Source organism: Diachasmimorpha longicaudata, chromosome 2 (genome assembly GCF_034640455.1).
Source record: "Diachasmimorpha longicaudata isolate KC_UGA_2023 chromosome 2, iyDiaLong2, whole genome shotgun sequence".
Classification (NCBI taxonomy): Eukaryota; Metazoa; Arthropoda; class Insecta; order Hymenoptera; family Braconidae; genus Diachasmimorpha; species Diachasmimorpha longicaudata.
Window position 1 is genome coordinate 5,825,385 of NC_087226.1, and position 13,457 is coordinate 5,838,841.

The 13,457-nt window shown below is 36.8% G+C and overlaps 3 protein-coding genes across 5 annotated transcripts; 2 read left to right on the top strand and 1 right to left on the bottom strand.

Annotated features, from left to right (window-relative positions):
- Positions 1-99: 99 nt before the first annotated feature.
- LOC135172520 (translocon-associated protein subunit gamma) lies at positions 100-2,364 on the top strand. Its single transcript, XM_064138554.1, has 3 exons — positions 100-371; positions 1,071-1,198; positions 1,960-2,364. The coding sequence occupies exons 1-3, from the start codon at positions 242-244 to the stop codon at positions 2,248-2,250; spliced, it is 549 nt and encodes a 182-aa protein (XP_063994624.1). The 5' UTR covers positions 100-241; the 3' UTR covers positions 2,251-2,364.
- Positions 2,365-5,757: 3,393 nt separating this feature from the next.
- LOC135172521 (troponin C, isoallergen Bla g 6.0301) lies at positions 5,758-9,286 on the top strand. Of its 2 annotated transcripts, none has more exons than XM_064138556.1 (6): positions 5,758-5,899; positions 6,602-6,632; positions 7,750-7,893; positions 7,970-8,089; positions 8,340-8,471; positions 8,934-9,286. In XM_064138556.1, the coding sequence occupies exons 1-6, from the start codon at positions 5,897-5,899 to the stop codon at positions 8,960-8,962; spliced, it is 459 nt and encodes a 152-aa protein (XP_063994626.1). In that variant the 5' UTR covers positions 5,758-5,896; the 3' UTR covers positions 8,963-9,286. The 2 variants fall into 2 exon arrangements, with proteins under 2 accessions (XP_063994626.1, XP_063994625.1); XM_064138555.1 differs by having other exon boundaries at positions 5,784-5,923.
- A 611-nt stretch (positions 9,287-9,897) lies between these two features.
- LOC135172394 (NCK-interacting protein with SH3 domain) lies at positions 9,898-13,403 on the bottom strand. 2 transcript variants are annotated; one of them, XM_064138488.1, is made up of 5 exons: positions 13,080-13,403; positions 11,275-12,831; positions 10,899-11,071; positions 10,629-10,726; positions 9,898-10,496 (listed from the first exon to the last, which is right to left on the bottom strand). In XM_064138488.1, the coding sequence occupies exons 1-5, from the start codon at positions 13,102-13,104 to the stop codon at positions 10,406-10,408; spliced, it is 1,944 nt and encodes a 647-aa protein (XP_063994558.1). In that variant the 5' UTR covers positions 13,105-13,403; the 3' UTR covers positions 9,898-10,405. The 2 variants fall into 2 exon arrangements, with proteins under 2 accessions (XP_063994558.1, XP_063994563.1); XM_064138493.1 differs by lacking the exon at positions 13,080-13,403 and adding an exon at positions 12,993-13,055.
- Positions 13,404-13,457: the final 54 nt, after the last annotated feature.

The following is a 13,457-nucleotide window of genomic DNA, read 5'->3' on the forward strand; positions in this document are numbered from 1 at the left end:
GATCGAGCAACTGTCGATGAATGGAAATTCACCCAAGTGCCAACGAACTGATAAGTGCTGCCACCGTTGTTCCCTGGAATGACGTTACGGTGGACACGTTGTCAGAGAAATAGTGTTCGCAGTCAATGCACAGAGAAATTCGAGGTTTCGTTGCCGGATTCACTTGTTGTGTTGTGGACTGAGGAGTGAAATACGATTCCTTGGGTATACTAGCTGTTTTGTCGAACCAAACTGAGGAAAAATGTCGGGAAAGTCTAAGGCATTCACCAAGGAAGAGGAGTTACTCCTTCAGGACTTCTCCAGAAATGTATCAACGAAATCATCTGCCTTGTTCTTCGGAAATGCTCTCATCGTATCAGCTATTCCCATCTGTAAGTGGATTTATTTCATAATTTTTATATTTTTCCTTGACCCTTGTTGTCATTTTGTTGTCTTAGGGGGTGCTTTGGTATGACAGGGAGGCTTTCATACAGGGGTTAATTCATTATTTGGCGTTTTGAAAGAGATTTTTCGAAGCGATCCAGGGTTAGGAATGGTATATTCCTCCAGTAAGCAAACATACTGGGGGTGGATACAAGCATTATTTCGTTTATTCCCGATAACTAGAGACTTACAGAATAAAATTCAATGATGTTTTTTTCATTTTCAACCAGTTGCTCTCCAATTGTACTCTTCTCATTGACATATTTTTCAAAATCGTTCTAATATACATGTAGCTGTAGAGAATCGGAATCCCTACTTCTAAAAATTCTTCAGATTGCTATTTCTTCTGTAATTATTATTTTTTGGGTCCGGAGCTACTTTATTCATTCAACAACGCAATCAGCGAATTAATAAAATATTTTCATAGATAAAAATTAACAATTGTAGAAGAAGCATTCTTAAGGGGTTTAAATGAATAAACAGGTGTTTCCTGTTAATAGCGAAATATTAGTATCATTGTCATCTAATTTATTTTATTATATGTTCCATTCATTTTTGACACTTTTTAAATGGAAGACATTCACTAAAAACGTCTCCTGAAGTTAATAAATATGATTTTTAACTTGGATTATATATTTTGTTTTCAGGGTTATTCTGGAGGATTCATCTTATCGATCTTTATGCCAATGTAATCTTCTTCATAATTGTAACGCTTCTCAGCACATATGCTCTTGCCCTGGCGTACAAAAACACGAAGTTTATCCTGAAACACAAGGTAATACTTAAATTCTACACAACTGTTTTATCGTATACAGTACGCGCGAAAATTCTCTAAAAATTAGGTGCCTTTTTCGTAATCCGTCAGTCAAAACAGTATTCAGCAAAAATTACGGAACAGTTACTCATTTTTTCAATGAACGTTCCATACTATTTCTGGCACATTTTGGACTTTTTCCGGAAAGTGCACTGAAAAAGTGCGCAACTGTTCCATCATTTTTGCCGAATATTGTTAAAACTAGCAGACTACGGAGCAGACGCGTAATTTTTAAAGAATTTTTCTCTCCATGTATATGAAAAATTTGCATTATATATTATAGCGTCTATTTAGGTACATCAGAAGAATGCGTTGCGGCGAAAATAGTGACAATTTTTGCTTTGCTTGGATTTTTTAAGATATGAAATTAAAAATATTTGAATAATTTCATATTATTATTATTATCATTATTATTATTACATTTTTTTACGCCCACAACCGTATGCTTTTCCTTGAGTTTGGGGAAAAGCTGACTTTTCAAAGGTGTTCCCATGTGGCCACCCATCCTTTTAGCAATCACCCTCAGCATTACTTGGCGTTCCACAATTAATCCCACAACCACTAGGTCCATATGATTGTCTTTTTATTTCATTTTCTTCAAAAATCCAGAACTTAGAATTATCGGTCTTAATCTCTGAGCGATTATTGCCAAATGTCGTAGAATGTAAATTAAATTATGCTTAATAATTGATCTAATCATCCAATATGATGTCGTACTATAGATCGCTGTGAAGAGGGAAGATGCAGTAACCAGGGAAATGACTCGTAAACTCGCTGAGGACAAAAAAATGAGCAAGAAAGAGAAGGACGAGAGGATCCTGTGGAAGAAGAACGAAGTTGCTGATTACGAGGCAACGACTTTCTCAATTTTCTACAACAACGCATTATTCTTGGCCATTGTTATCTTCGCGTCGTTCTACCTCCTGAAGAGCTTCTCACCTGCCATTAACTACATTTTCTCCGTCGGTACCACCAGCGCGATCCTCGCTCTCCTTTCCACAGGATCGCAGTGAGTGTGAACGTAATGAGTGTATTTATCAACTGAACTCATGTAGGGTATTTCATTAAATGTTTTTATACATATAAATCGATGAATTGATTACCAATACAAATTTATTTATAAAGATCTCGGTAGGCGTTACATTTCTACTTCCAAATTGAACCTTTTTGGATTTTCTAACTTTACTCAAATTATGAAGAATAGTCTGATCGTCCATTCACTACTTTGTCATGGCTCGCAGTGTATTGAAGGCTGAATATGTTACTGAGATGTACTGAAAAAAAAAACAAAAAACTATCGAAATCACCGACCACCCGATGTCATCACTGATATAATTTTTAAAAAACTCCCGTACCGATGCATAATAACTCATCGATAATTTCGGCAAGAATCCATCGATTCTAATGACTGGAGGTTTTTGACACCTGTGCATCACCAGAAGAACAGTCGCTTTAAATTCATGTGATTTCTCGATCCACGGAGAGTTGTACAGCGCCCAACCAACTCCTTCACTCTGGGTAATCCCATAACAGATGACTGTAAAAATGAAAATAATCTTCGCAGTAATATCTTACCGCCGTTGTTATGACTTCCGCTGCCCAAGCAACAGAGAGGAGTTCGAAGCAGTAGAGTACGCTAATTAGCGCAAACTGGGCTTTGTATACCATTGATTCATTCTATGGCCAATACGATCAATTAGTCTGAATTGAAAATCATTCCTTGAGGATGAACTCACTCTTATTGTAAGTGTCCCTGTGAGTACAGCTATAATTGTGGTCGCTACAACTGCTGTTACTATCACTGGCCGCATGGTCTTGATGGTGTCGTCAATATCCCTTAGAGACGAAGTATAACGAAGTATTATGAATGGTGCCGATGGGTGGCATTAGGAAAGAAATATTTACCGCAGTATACTCTGATGTGTGGAAATATGCTCTTTAAGTTTTTCAACACTATTGACATTTTTCATTTTGTCAGCAAGAATATCAAGTTGAATGGCCCCATAGCAGAGGAAGATGCTCAATTGAAAGAGAAAAAAACCGATACCAACATTTTGAATAGTGTTTATAACTTGCATTGAATAAATTATGTCGTAAACTGGATGCTTATCAACGAGGAAGGGAAATTGAATTGGGCTTGGAAATGGTTGACCCGTTATAAAAGGGCTAAATGCATATAGCAGACTTCCTATTAGTGATAATATATTATAAGTGAATTGAAAAGGAGTCCCTCTTTCCACGTAATCCATTAAGACTTGTCGTTCGTAGGCTCTGGCATTCTTTATAAATGTGTCCAACTTGTACATTAAACACTGCAAAATTTACGGAAGATTTTTTTTTATTAACAGGAATGGAAAAAAAATCATGGGGACAATATTTTCTCAAACCACTACTCACCTGAAGTCTATGATGATGAACTTTGGCAATGATCATTTTTGCAAAAACATCAATCGAAGTAACCACTGCAGTCAATATGCTCATAAGTATCGTAGAACTTTTCCGCACTGTCCATGCTGTATTAAGTCCAAAAATAATGGCCATTATGGCAATAATCATAGACAGCCCCCTGGCCATTTGAAAACTTATCTTTGTAAATCGGCTCGCTTTCGAGTTTGGAGGTATCGCAAATATAATTGTAGTTCCCCACTTAGTCCATTGTATTGCAAACTCTGGAGTTATTTTTCCAAACATAATGGTTCTAATAATTTATTCTATTCAAGTACCGAAGGATTAGCTGTATTCAACTCAGTTAATATTAAATGTTGTAAAGTCAACAGATAGAGTTGATAGATCTAGAGTCTTAATAATTTGTTCCTTCCCGTCGTTTTTAAACAAATGAGAGCGTAAGCCAACAAGAGTCCCTGATGGTAGACGAACAACTACGAGGGAAGGTCCGGAAAATCAAGGAAAGAACATACGTGTCATCAATGAATAAGCTAAAATGTGTTCAATCAAAATCATTTTTACTTGAGGGTGGTTTCGGATTATTAGCTTCAGAAATTGGAAATCCATTTTCTATTCATAATGTGGGGCTGCTTATTTATTTACTCTTACTTATATACCACACTGTTATATACTCGATGTCCACTGTTTGTTTTCCTTAGGGATATCCTGAAACATATTCCAAAAAAAGAAAATGCACGTTTGTTTCTCTTTCTCATATTAATAACTCAGTTAGAATTTAGGTAAGTTATGAACATCGAGGAAACAATAGAAACGATTCTACCCAAAAGCGTTATAGCTGCGTTACTACGTTGTAGTAATTACGAAATAATAGGGGATTGGGGTTGGCGTAGCACGTTTCTAGTGTTATTATTCTGGTAGCCAAATTTCTTGTGGTGTTGTACAGATTCCAACAATCTGCTGTGACATCTCGCTTTTCAGGCCAATTTTCTATGTTCGGAGGTTTATTATTGTAGGAGTGACTCCAATAAATTCAGTATAATTGATTTACGATTTGCGAATTTCTTCTACAAGGTTCAGGTGCATTTTTGATGGCTCGCACAGATGGTTATTCATTATGAAAAAATGAAATTTGAGGTTGATGCTTAAGAGAGGCGTTAAAATGCCTCTGTCAACAGATCTTTCATTTAAAAAACAACTAAAAATGTACATGAAGCTTTTGTAGGTAGTTTTTTAATTTATTTAGAGTCGTAAGACCTACTTTACATTTATCTATTGATTTTCTTATTCATATCCAGTTATTATTAGTTGCATTAAATTTCCCAACATATTAATTAATCAATTTCTCTTTTATCAGTAAATAATTATATGAAATCTAAATTGTAGTATTTCACTCTATCGCAGTAGATATACTTTAGGTTGTTCAGCCGATGTGAGAAAAATAAAATCATCCGAGAATTTGAGATAATAATATGCACATTGTACCACCGATGGAGAATTACCACCAAAATACAATACGTCTTCAGTAACTTTCGATACCCCAGCTTTTAGTTTTTATGCTTTACTGTCGTTTACGCTCATCATAAAGGATTTCTGTCTCTATTTTTGTAACAACAACAGTGTGTGCTCAACCCCTCAATTTCATGTCTGAAAACACATGTGATAGTGAATGGTTACAAAAGTGCCTTCTGAAAGGCGATAGAAAGTCAAGAAATATCTACCAAAAGCAAGAGACGTGGTAAAAAAATTCAACATCGCCGGATCAAGAGCTGATCGAGCCAATGGAAAACGATAGCCCATCGAATGTGGTGGCTTGATCACGTGAAAATATACCAGAATTGAAATGTTTAAAAAATGTTTCTTTCTTCTAGGCATTTCTCTTTTTTTACTCTCTCGTATTTAGCTCGATCTGCATTTTATATTCTTCACCGCTTTTACTCTCTACTATCCCCAATCCCAGAATAGCGCAAGCGTCGTGTTTTCTGCTGCCGCTTTCAATCTCGCCGGGATTGGCTGGAGCTTTCGACTACGAGAAGACGGAAAATGTTTCTCTCTTGAGGCAAGGGGGAAACGAGGGTTCATACCCGCAACCGCTATACCCCCGGCTATGAATATTACCCGAGAAGCTGGGGCACGTACACCCAGTATCAAATACACCAGTTCATCATCGCCGAGCGCAGGAAACACGTGGATTAAATAATTTATCAGTATCATTAGCGTTATCAAGTGACAAAGGGTTTAATTAATACCGCTAAGATGGTATGTTCAATTCCTGATGATCTTGTAAGTCGTCACCCTGGTAAACACCCACGATACAACTGGATTATCTCTCGCTCTCGTCATAACATTTTTTTTCACACTTTCAAAATTAATCGAACGCATTTGCCCATCTAAATTTCTACGCAACACTTTCTTTATTAATTTTTATTTCCCTTGCATCAGTGTTCTGTTCAATGAGAATGATAACAGAAAATTCGTTGGCCCAACCGGTACACAATAAGTGAATTCAATTATTTGAATATTACGTTAACTGCGACATTAAGTGCGAGTTTACCAAGTTATCGACGACTGTTTATAATTCTGTTATTTAATTCAACTAAATGAAATTAAAAAGTGGAAATCATTGTTCTGCATGGATCGAATTAAAAATTTTTGCATCTTTGAATGTTCTGTCATCTGGATTTGATCTCTCTCGATCGATGTTTAATATCATTTAGCTACACTATTGGACGATTATTTATGAAATTTCAAGTGAAGAGCTGATGAAATTTATAACAATGATCGAACGGCGGGAACTTTCTCAAATATAAATATAAATTAGTCATTTCATGAACTGCTTGATCTTGAACTGAACTCATAAAGGCGGTTTTCGTTGAAATTTCAAAAAAATCAATCTGATAGTGCATTGTATTATTGTTTTGAACGTGAACAGATTATTTAATAATTTCTGTTGATGCACAGGCCGATGAACTGCCCCCGGAACAAATCGCTGGTGAGTAATGAAAATAATCCTCAAGTATTTGATATTCATTAGGAGAATGAACACGGGGAATTAATATTGTTGCCCCATTTTCTCGATTCCCCACGTTACCGCATTCGAGTTTATTTACGTTTTACTCGATCGCCGGCAGCTGCCGTGCCTCCTGACTAAGTATAGTCTCACCCTGATGGAGGAGTATCGAGTGACGATTGATCCAGCAATCCGAGGATCGCTATGAATAGAATATGTTTATTCCCTGTATTGTAAATTTTAGTATCGAGACTTTCAACGTGGGAATATTTGTGTACATTGGCCCGATGAGTCAGGAAATTGATTAAGTTATCGGTGTAAATCAATGCGGAACGACGGAGTATTAACATATGATCTAAATTTGAACTTTTTGAGGCATTTTGACATGTGTGTAGATGTTCCCGCGGAATTAACGTTGGGGAAACGTCGAGGGGTGAATTGCCGATGGGCTGACTCAAGTGGGCCGTTTCTACTGCAGGCTATTTTTTTTTAGAGAGAAATTCCATTGATTTCGATCGTCAGATTCATTGAGTAATTAAATGAACCGGTGTTCACCGAATGCGAAAATGGAAGCTCTTCTGCTCAGGTTCAAATTTAGATTAAGGCCTATTTGGCCGGCTCTATCATGTGCCAATTGTTATTTAAATGGATTTTATTGTTCGTTTTCTATCTCAAAATGTTAACACCATGCTTCGTCTTCCAAGAATACACGAAAATCCTGAATTTAGATCAAAATGAAAGTCAACGTTTTCAACCGTACTCAGCCTTTTCTTTCAAAAATAATAACATAATAATAGTATTCTTATTATTATTATCACCCGGCTTCCAAAACCCCATAGAATCCTCTCCATTACACCTCTTTGCAACTGACGAACTGACGACCTGGGAAAAATTTCGATACTGGAAATTTCCTGATAGAAAAATCAATTGCTTTCGGATTTCTGCCAAATCTTTTTAAAAATCCTCACAAATTTTTCTTTATGAACGTTAAAATCGTTCACAGGCAGCGAATCTTAATTTTTTCCGTGTGCTGGAATTGGGCCTCACATTTGTTTTTTTGCTCATTTGTAAAAATGAAAATATTTATAATCTTTTTTAGTTCTGCGCAAGGCATTCGACAGTTTTGACCGTGAAAAAAGCGGTAGTATTCCGACTGATATGGTGGCGGACATTCTTCGGCTGATGGGCCAGCCCTTCAACAAAAAAATTCTTGATGAACTCATTGATGAAGTCGACGCAGACAGTAATACATCAGTTCTTTATTTTTCTTATAAACTTCTCATGCCCACGAATTATCGACTGATGAAATGATTATTTAGAATCTGGCCGTTTGGAGTTTGACGAATTTGTAACGCTCGCTGCTAAATTCATCGTTGAAGAAGACGCGGAAGCCCTCGAGAAGGAACTCAGAGAGGCGTTCAGGCTCTATGATAAAGAAGGTAATAAGACCTTGATGATATTGTGCGTTGTTGAAAGATCAGTGTGATTGGAGTGGAGCCAAAACGGATTGAATGAAAGCACAAATGTTGTCAAACAACCAAACAAGAATAGAATCTCCATGAAACAAATGATGTGTCATATTCTTCCGAATATTGGCTGGATCGCAAATCTAAAAATAATATCCCTCGACAGAAGATGTTTGCTTCATACACTTTATCAATTAATCGAAAATTAATTATCATTCCAAAGGCAATGGATATATCCCAACAACATGTTTGAGAGAAATCCTCCGAGAACTTGATGATCAACTCACTGATGAAGAACTTGACATTATGATCGAAGAAATCGATTCTGACGGATCTGGCACTGTTGATTTCGATGGTAAGAGAATTTTAAAGCGATAAATCCATTTAATAGAAAGAGAACAACTAATTAGCATGATATAGGCATTGAAAGTTCATATGGAGAGATTAGTTTAAAAATTAGTATGAAAAATAGTCTATAAAAAAGGCACGGTTCGTTGGGTTCTTTGATAAAATTGTCTAGTTCGTAATAGTCCATCACTTTCACCTCGATAGCAACAATAATCATTAATCACTTTGATACCTTCAATTTGTACCATTCGGACAGTTTCTGGCATGCAAAAACATTTACGCAAATAATTATCTATTTTCTGAATAGATTGCCCAAACCCTTGACGTTTCAAGTTCACTCCTGAGAACTTGGCATTACGAGATCGTTTACCCATTGAAATGAGATCACCAACTATCAAAATTCATCTTACATCGTCGTAAATTCGTTTGATGTCGAAAATATTGATGAAACATTTTGTTTTCCTTTCAGAATTCATGGAGATGATGACTGGCGAATAAAAAATCATCAGTTGACACTGGAATTGTCAACTAAATCAGTTTATGCTACTGTCATTTCATTCTTTCGATTCACTATTCGCACGATATTGATTTTATACATCATTATTCATGTTAAGTTGCTGACATACAAATCTTTACGTTCGCATTTGTAAACAATTACATTGTCACCGAATACTGATGCAATACGTAATTGCCTGATATACATTATTCTTTCGTACGCATATTATTTTTATAGCGAATCACTCGGAATTTGGTCGTTCCAAGTGATTCAGTTAACATCAACATTCATTCATTGTTATAAATAAAATACTTCAAAGGATAAAATGCTGGTTTCTGGGTATTTACTTTCATAAACATGAGTTTGTCTCCCCCTCTTTATCGCCCATGCGAGTCAATCACTAATTAATTAATCGTAATGCCGACGGGCAACGATTTTCGATTATCGGAAACATCAATTTTTATGACTAAATGTCGACGTTGTTTATCAAGTCACAAAACTAGATTTTTTTTCAATTAAAATTCCTTCGGTCACAGGTTTTAAGAAATAAACATCTTCAATTTTGAGCTCTTTGATTTTTTTATTTGATCACATAAACTGTACGTATCACATGAAAGGATATAATATTTCAAAACTTTGGAACATTTCTGAAATTTACCACTTTCAGTCATTCAATAATTATATTCCAGACGCGAGGTCTGGAAAGATTTTGTCCACACTACATCGTGGCAAACATGCTACCCACCTCCAGGTGCTTGCCATCCTCGCCTTCAGCTCAGAATCTTGCACGTGGGGGAGGACGATCTGTTCTCCCCGGCAAGGCGTGAAATATATTGTTTGTCCATGAATATCTCAAATTTCGAGACATATTTACCAAATGGAACCATCTACAAGAGAAACGCCCTGGTGATTTAATTCATCATCACACGACAGTCGCTACGTCCTTAGATTCAATTGTATTTTCATAATTACTAATTATTTTTCTTCTCTTCAAATATATTTCTACTTTATCATTCTTTAACTTTCTAATTTGTCAGATAAGACGGTCTGAGTAATTGCAATGGCATTCAAACATTATCTAGAGTTACTTTCTGCATAATTACGACCTCCAGCAATACTCCATTAAAAGAGATGAAATCTTTTTAGAATTTTCGAAATTTGAAAGAAAAGCTAACAGCGAATTACTTCTGATTATTTATCGGATGAACCAGTAATAGGATAAATATATTTTGTGAATGACCGGCTCATCATTAGAGTCATCTCATCACTGGTTCAATTATTCAATTTACAGAGATATTGATAAAATGAGTGAGTATCTTCACAAAGCGTCAAAATCATCCATTCAAAAAAATATAACAGGATGACATTCTATGTCATAAAATTTAAACAAGAGTGTGCAGATCATCATCGTCCACCTCCCTGTACAAGGAGGGGTGTAATAAATGTCACATTTTGAAGAGATTCGGAAATTCAACGCTGATTTCACGTATCAATTGTTGATCCCCTTGACTCTCTGGTCCTTCTTCGCAAAATATCCTAGTGAAAAACGAAGTGAGATCAGTAAAACCATCACATTTCAGTAGAAAAATATTGCCACATAAGATCAAGAAAACTGGCAATCACATAATCTAACTGTTTTTGAGATATTCTGCAAGATAAAATAGTTACCGCGTAAAACATTTGAGAAGATCTTCAGATCTATGTCGATGATCGTCATAGCCCGACGTTCGTAAGACACGTCGGCAGAGCTCCAGGTATAGTCGTCTCTATAGGGGATAATGGTAGAAAAATTGAGATTTCAGCAGTCAAAAGATAAATCAGATGGAGAATCCTTAACACATTTGTGAATTATTCATGAGTGATTAATCAAGATGAATTCTTTATGATGAATGATTTAGGGAGAAAAGTATAGATAACTGAATGAAAAATATAAAATACCTTTTCCCCAGGTGGAATGTCAAATAACTGTCTCAGTACAATATCAATAAGAACTTTGACATCATTCGTATAAAATAGCGATGCAGTTATTTCGCTTCCGAACAAGTCGATGAATAACTTAAGGACTGAATGAGGTGGTGCAGGTTCGTGGTCAAATATCCGGACAGGATCCTCTGCCAACATAAAACGGTACATATTTAAAAACAATTTTTTTTTTAGAAATTTCCCACTAATTTGACTATTTTACTTCAGGAAACACCCAGGAAATAATTTAGCACATGAATATCCTCACAAAATAAACATGAAATAAATATGAATAGACTTCTCACGAATTTATCCTTTGTCAAATAATCACAATTAATTTTCATTCACATACCTTCTCGATTAAGCAGAAGTAGAATCTTCTGCGTGAAAGTTTTAGCATTGGACCGGGTCTTCAGCGAACTCAGCAAAATATTCTCCGAATTACTGAACTGAAGATTATACGACAATATCAAATTGAGAAACAGATCAGGAATTTGATCGTCCAAATCGGTATCCGGTGGGTCCTCGATTAACTCTAAGAGAAATGATATGAACTCCGGTCCCAACTGCTCGACATGAGTAATCGGCATTCGTTCTCCCATTGAAAAAATCATGGTAAGTAGAAGAGAAGAATAATTCAACTTCGGAACATTTCTGGGGTTACTCCTCATGTCCCTGGCGAGCTCCATGGGAAGAATACTATTGAGCATGATGGTAACAACGACAGGATCCAAGCTGCACATGACACCGAAGGATTGAAGGAGTAATTGCCTGATAGTCCACCTCGCTTCCATCTGATAGTACTGTATCAACGTATTGATTCCATTGTACTGGTCCAACCTCAGAGCATGTCTTGAAACGTTGGCATCAGCATTCGTCAGGATAGAAGTGAGTTCTTTGATATAATCTACTATAATGGCCTCGTCCTCGTAGAGCATCCAACTTCTTTGTTGTGAATCCTCTTTGCAGGAAGTCAATTCAATGAAAATGACCTTCAACCTCTCGGCATCGTAGGTCTCCTCAATACTCATATTCGATATCATCAGTGGTTTCTCTAATTGATTCAGTACAATGTCGAAGTAATGACTAATATTACACGGTAAATACTGCTGGAGTCCAGAAACGACCACAGTCACAGCCAGTTTTGACATTTCGTAGCTTAATTGAGTATGTTTTCTCACTTCGTTGAGAATTTTGTAAGCTGCATGGGAATCAAGTTCCAATGGCGATTGTTTACTCTTCTTCGGCGATGATCGAGTCTGTCGTACGGTAGATTGTGATACACTTTTCTGAATGTCATCCTTCTCACAATGTACGTGCTGTACCATCTCTGATGATGTTTGTCGGAGAAACAGAGGCCTGGGTGGCTGCTCGGTGATGGAACTCTTGCGTTCTGATTTAAGTTGAGGGCTGGTATTGGTGTCTCCTTCGTAAGGGTAGATCTTCCCTTTAGGTCTGTCATTACTGACTAGTTTATTTATTTTTTCGTCATTAGGTTCTTGAGGGGTCGACGGCTCCTTCACTGGCGATGAGTTAGTGAACGTTGGAGGCTGTGGCGCCTGTTTCTTAGGTTTTCTGCTCAGATCCGCCTGTCTCTTCTTCTCGATCAGTCTTTGAAGTAGATCCTGCTTGTCGATTGGCAATGGTGCTCCTGGATTTGAAAACTCAGTTCGCAATTTCTCAATGCACTCGTCGAGAAAATTTATCATGAATTGGGGCTCAACTTTAACGGTTGTCACGTAGTTGGAGGGAATGTAACCGAGTTGGCCTGCATTGTTGACCACCTGCCACCAGTTTCTCTGCTTCGTGTTTGATTGGTGGAGTATGAAGTGATCACTCTCGCTGAAACTCAGGGTCTTGGCGAATGTTGCTTTAAAGTCGTACAACGCTTTGAGCATTTCATAGTTTTCTGAAACAAGTGACGTATGTTAGAGGGAGACCGTTGGTGACTTTTATTTTTCAAACATGGGATAGATCTTTTCCTGTCATCAGTGAATGAGTCCAATGCTCTATCAGGAGGTTAAAATGACAACAAAAAAAGCTGTATAAAATATTAAGTGTCTGCATTACATTTAGAAAATACGAAATCTTTCTTTCTCAGACTGATTCATTCAAATCTATCGGAATTTTTTTTTCTATACTGACGAGTTTACATACCTAACCTAATGTAATTGTCGCCCATACTTTTGAATTTCTCCTGCACACAAAAATGAATTTTCTGGCGACGCCCAACTACAAGAGCTGCTGTTACTCCACTATCTCAGGACTCTAGTTTCACTTTTATCGAGACTGGTTCCATATGTATTTCTTTTTTTCATCATTAAGGTGGTGAGGCGGATACGAGGAAAACATTCACTTGTGTTTCAAAAATCTGTGATAATCGTAGAGTCTGAACTGATCAAAAAATGCAGAATGTTTTTTTTTGGTCCACAATACGCATGCCCGAAACTGCTCGCGCCCTTTGATTACGAGTCCCTCATCAAGAGAACAGTACTTTATGAGTGAATAATTATAATGATTGAATGCCTCTCGTTA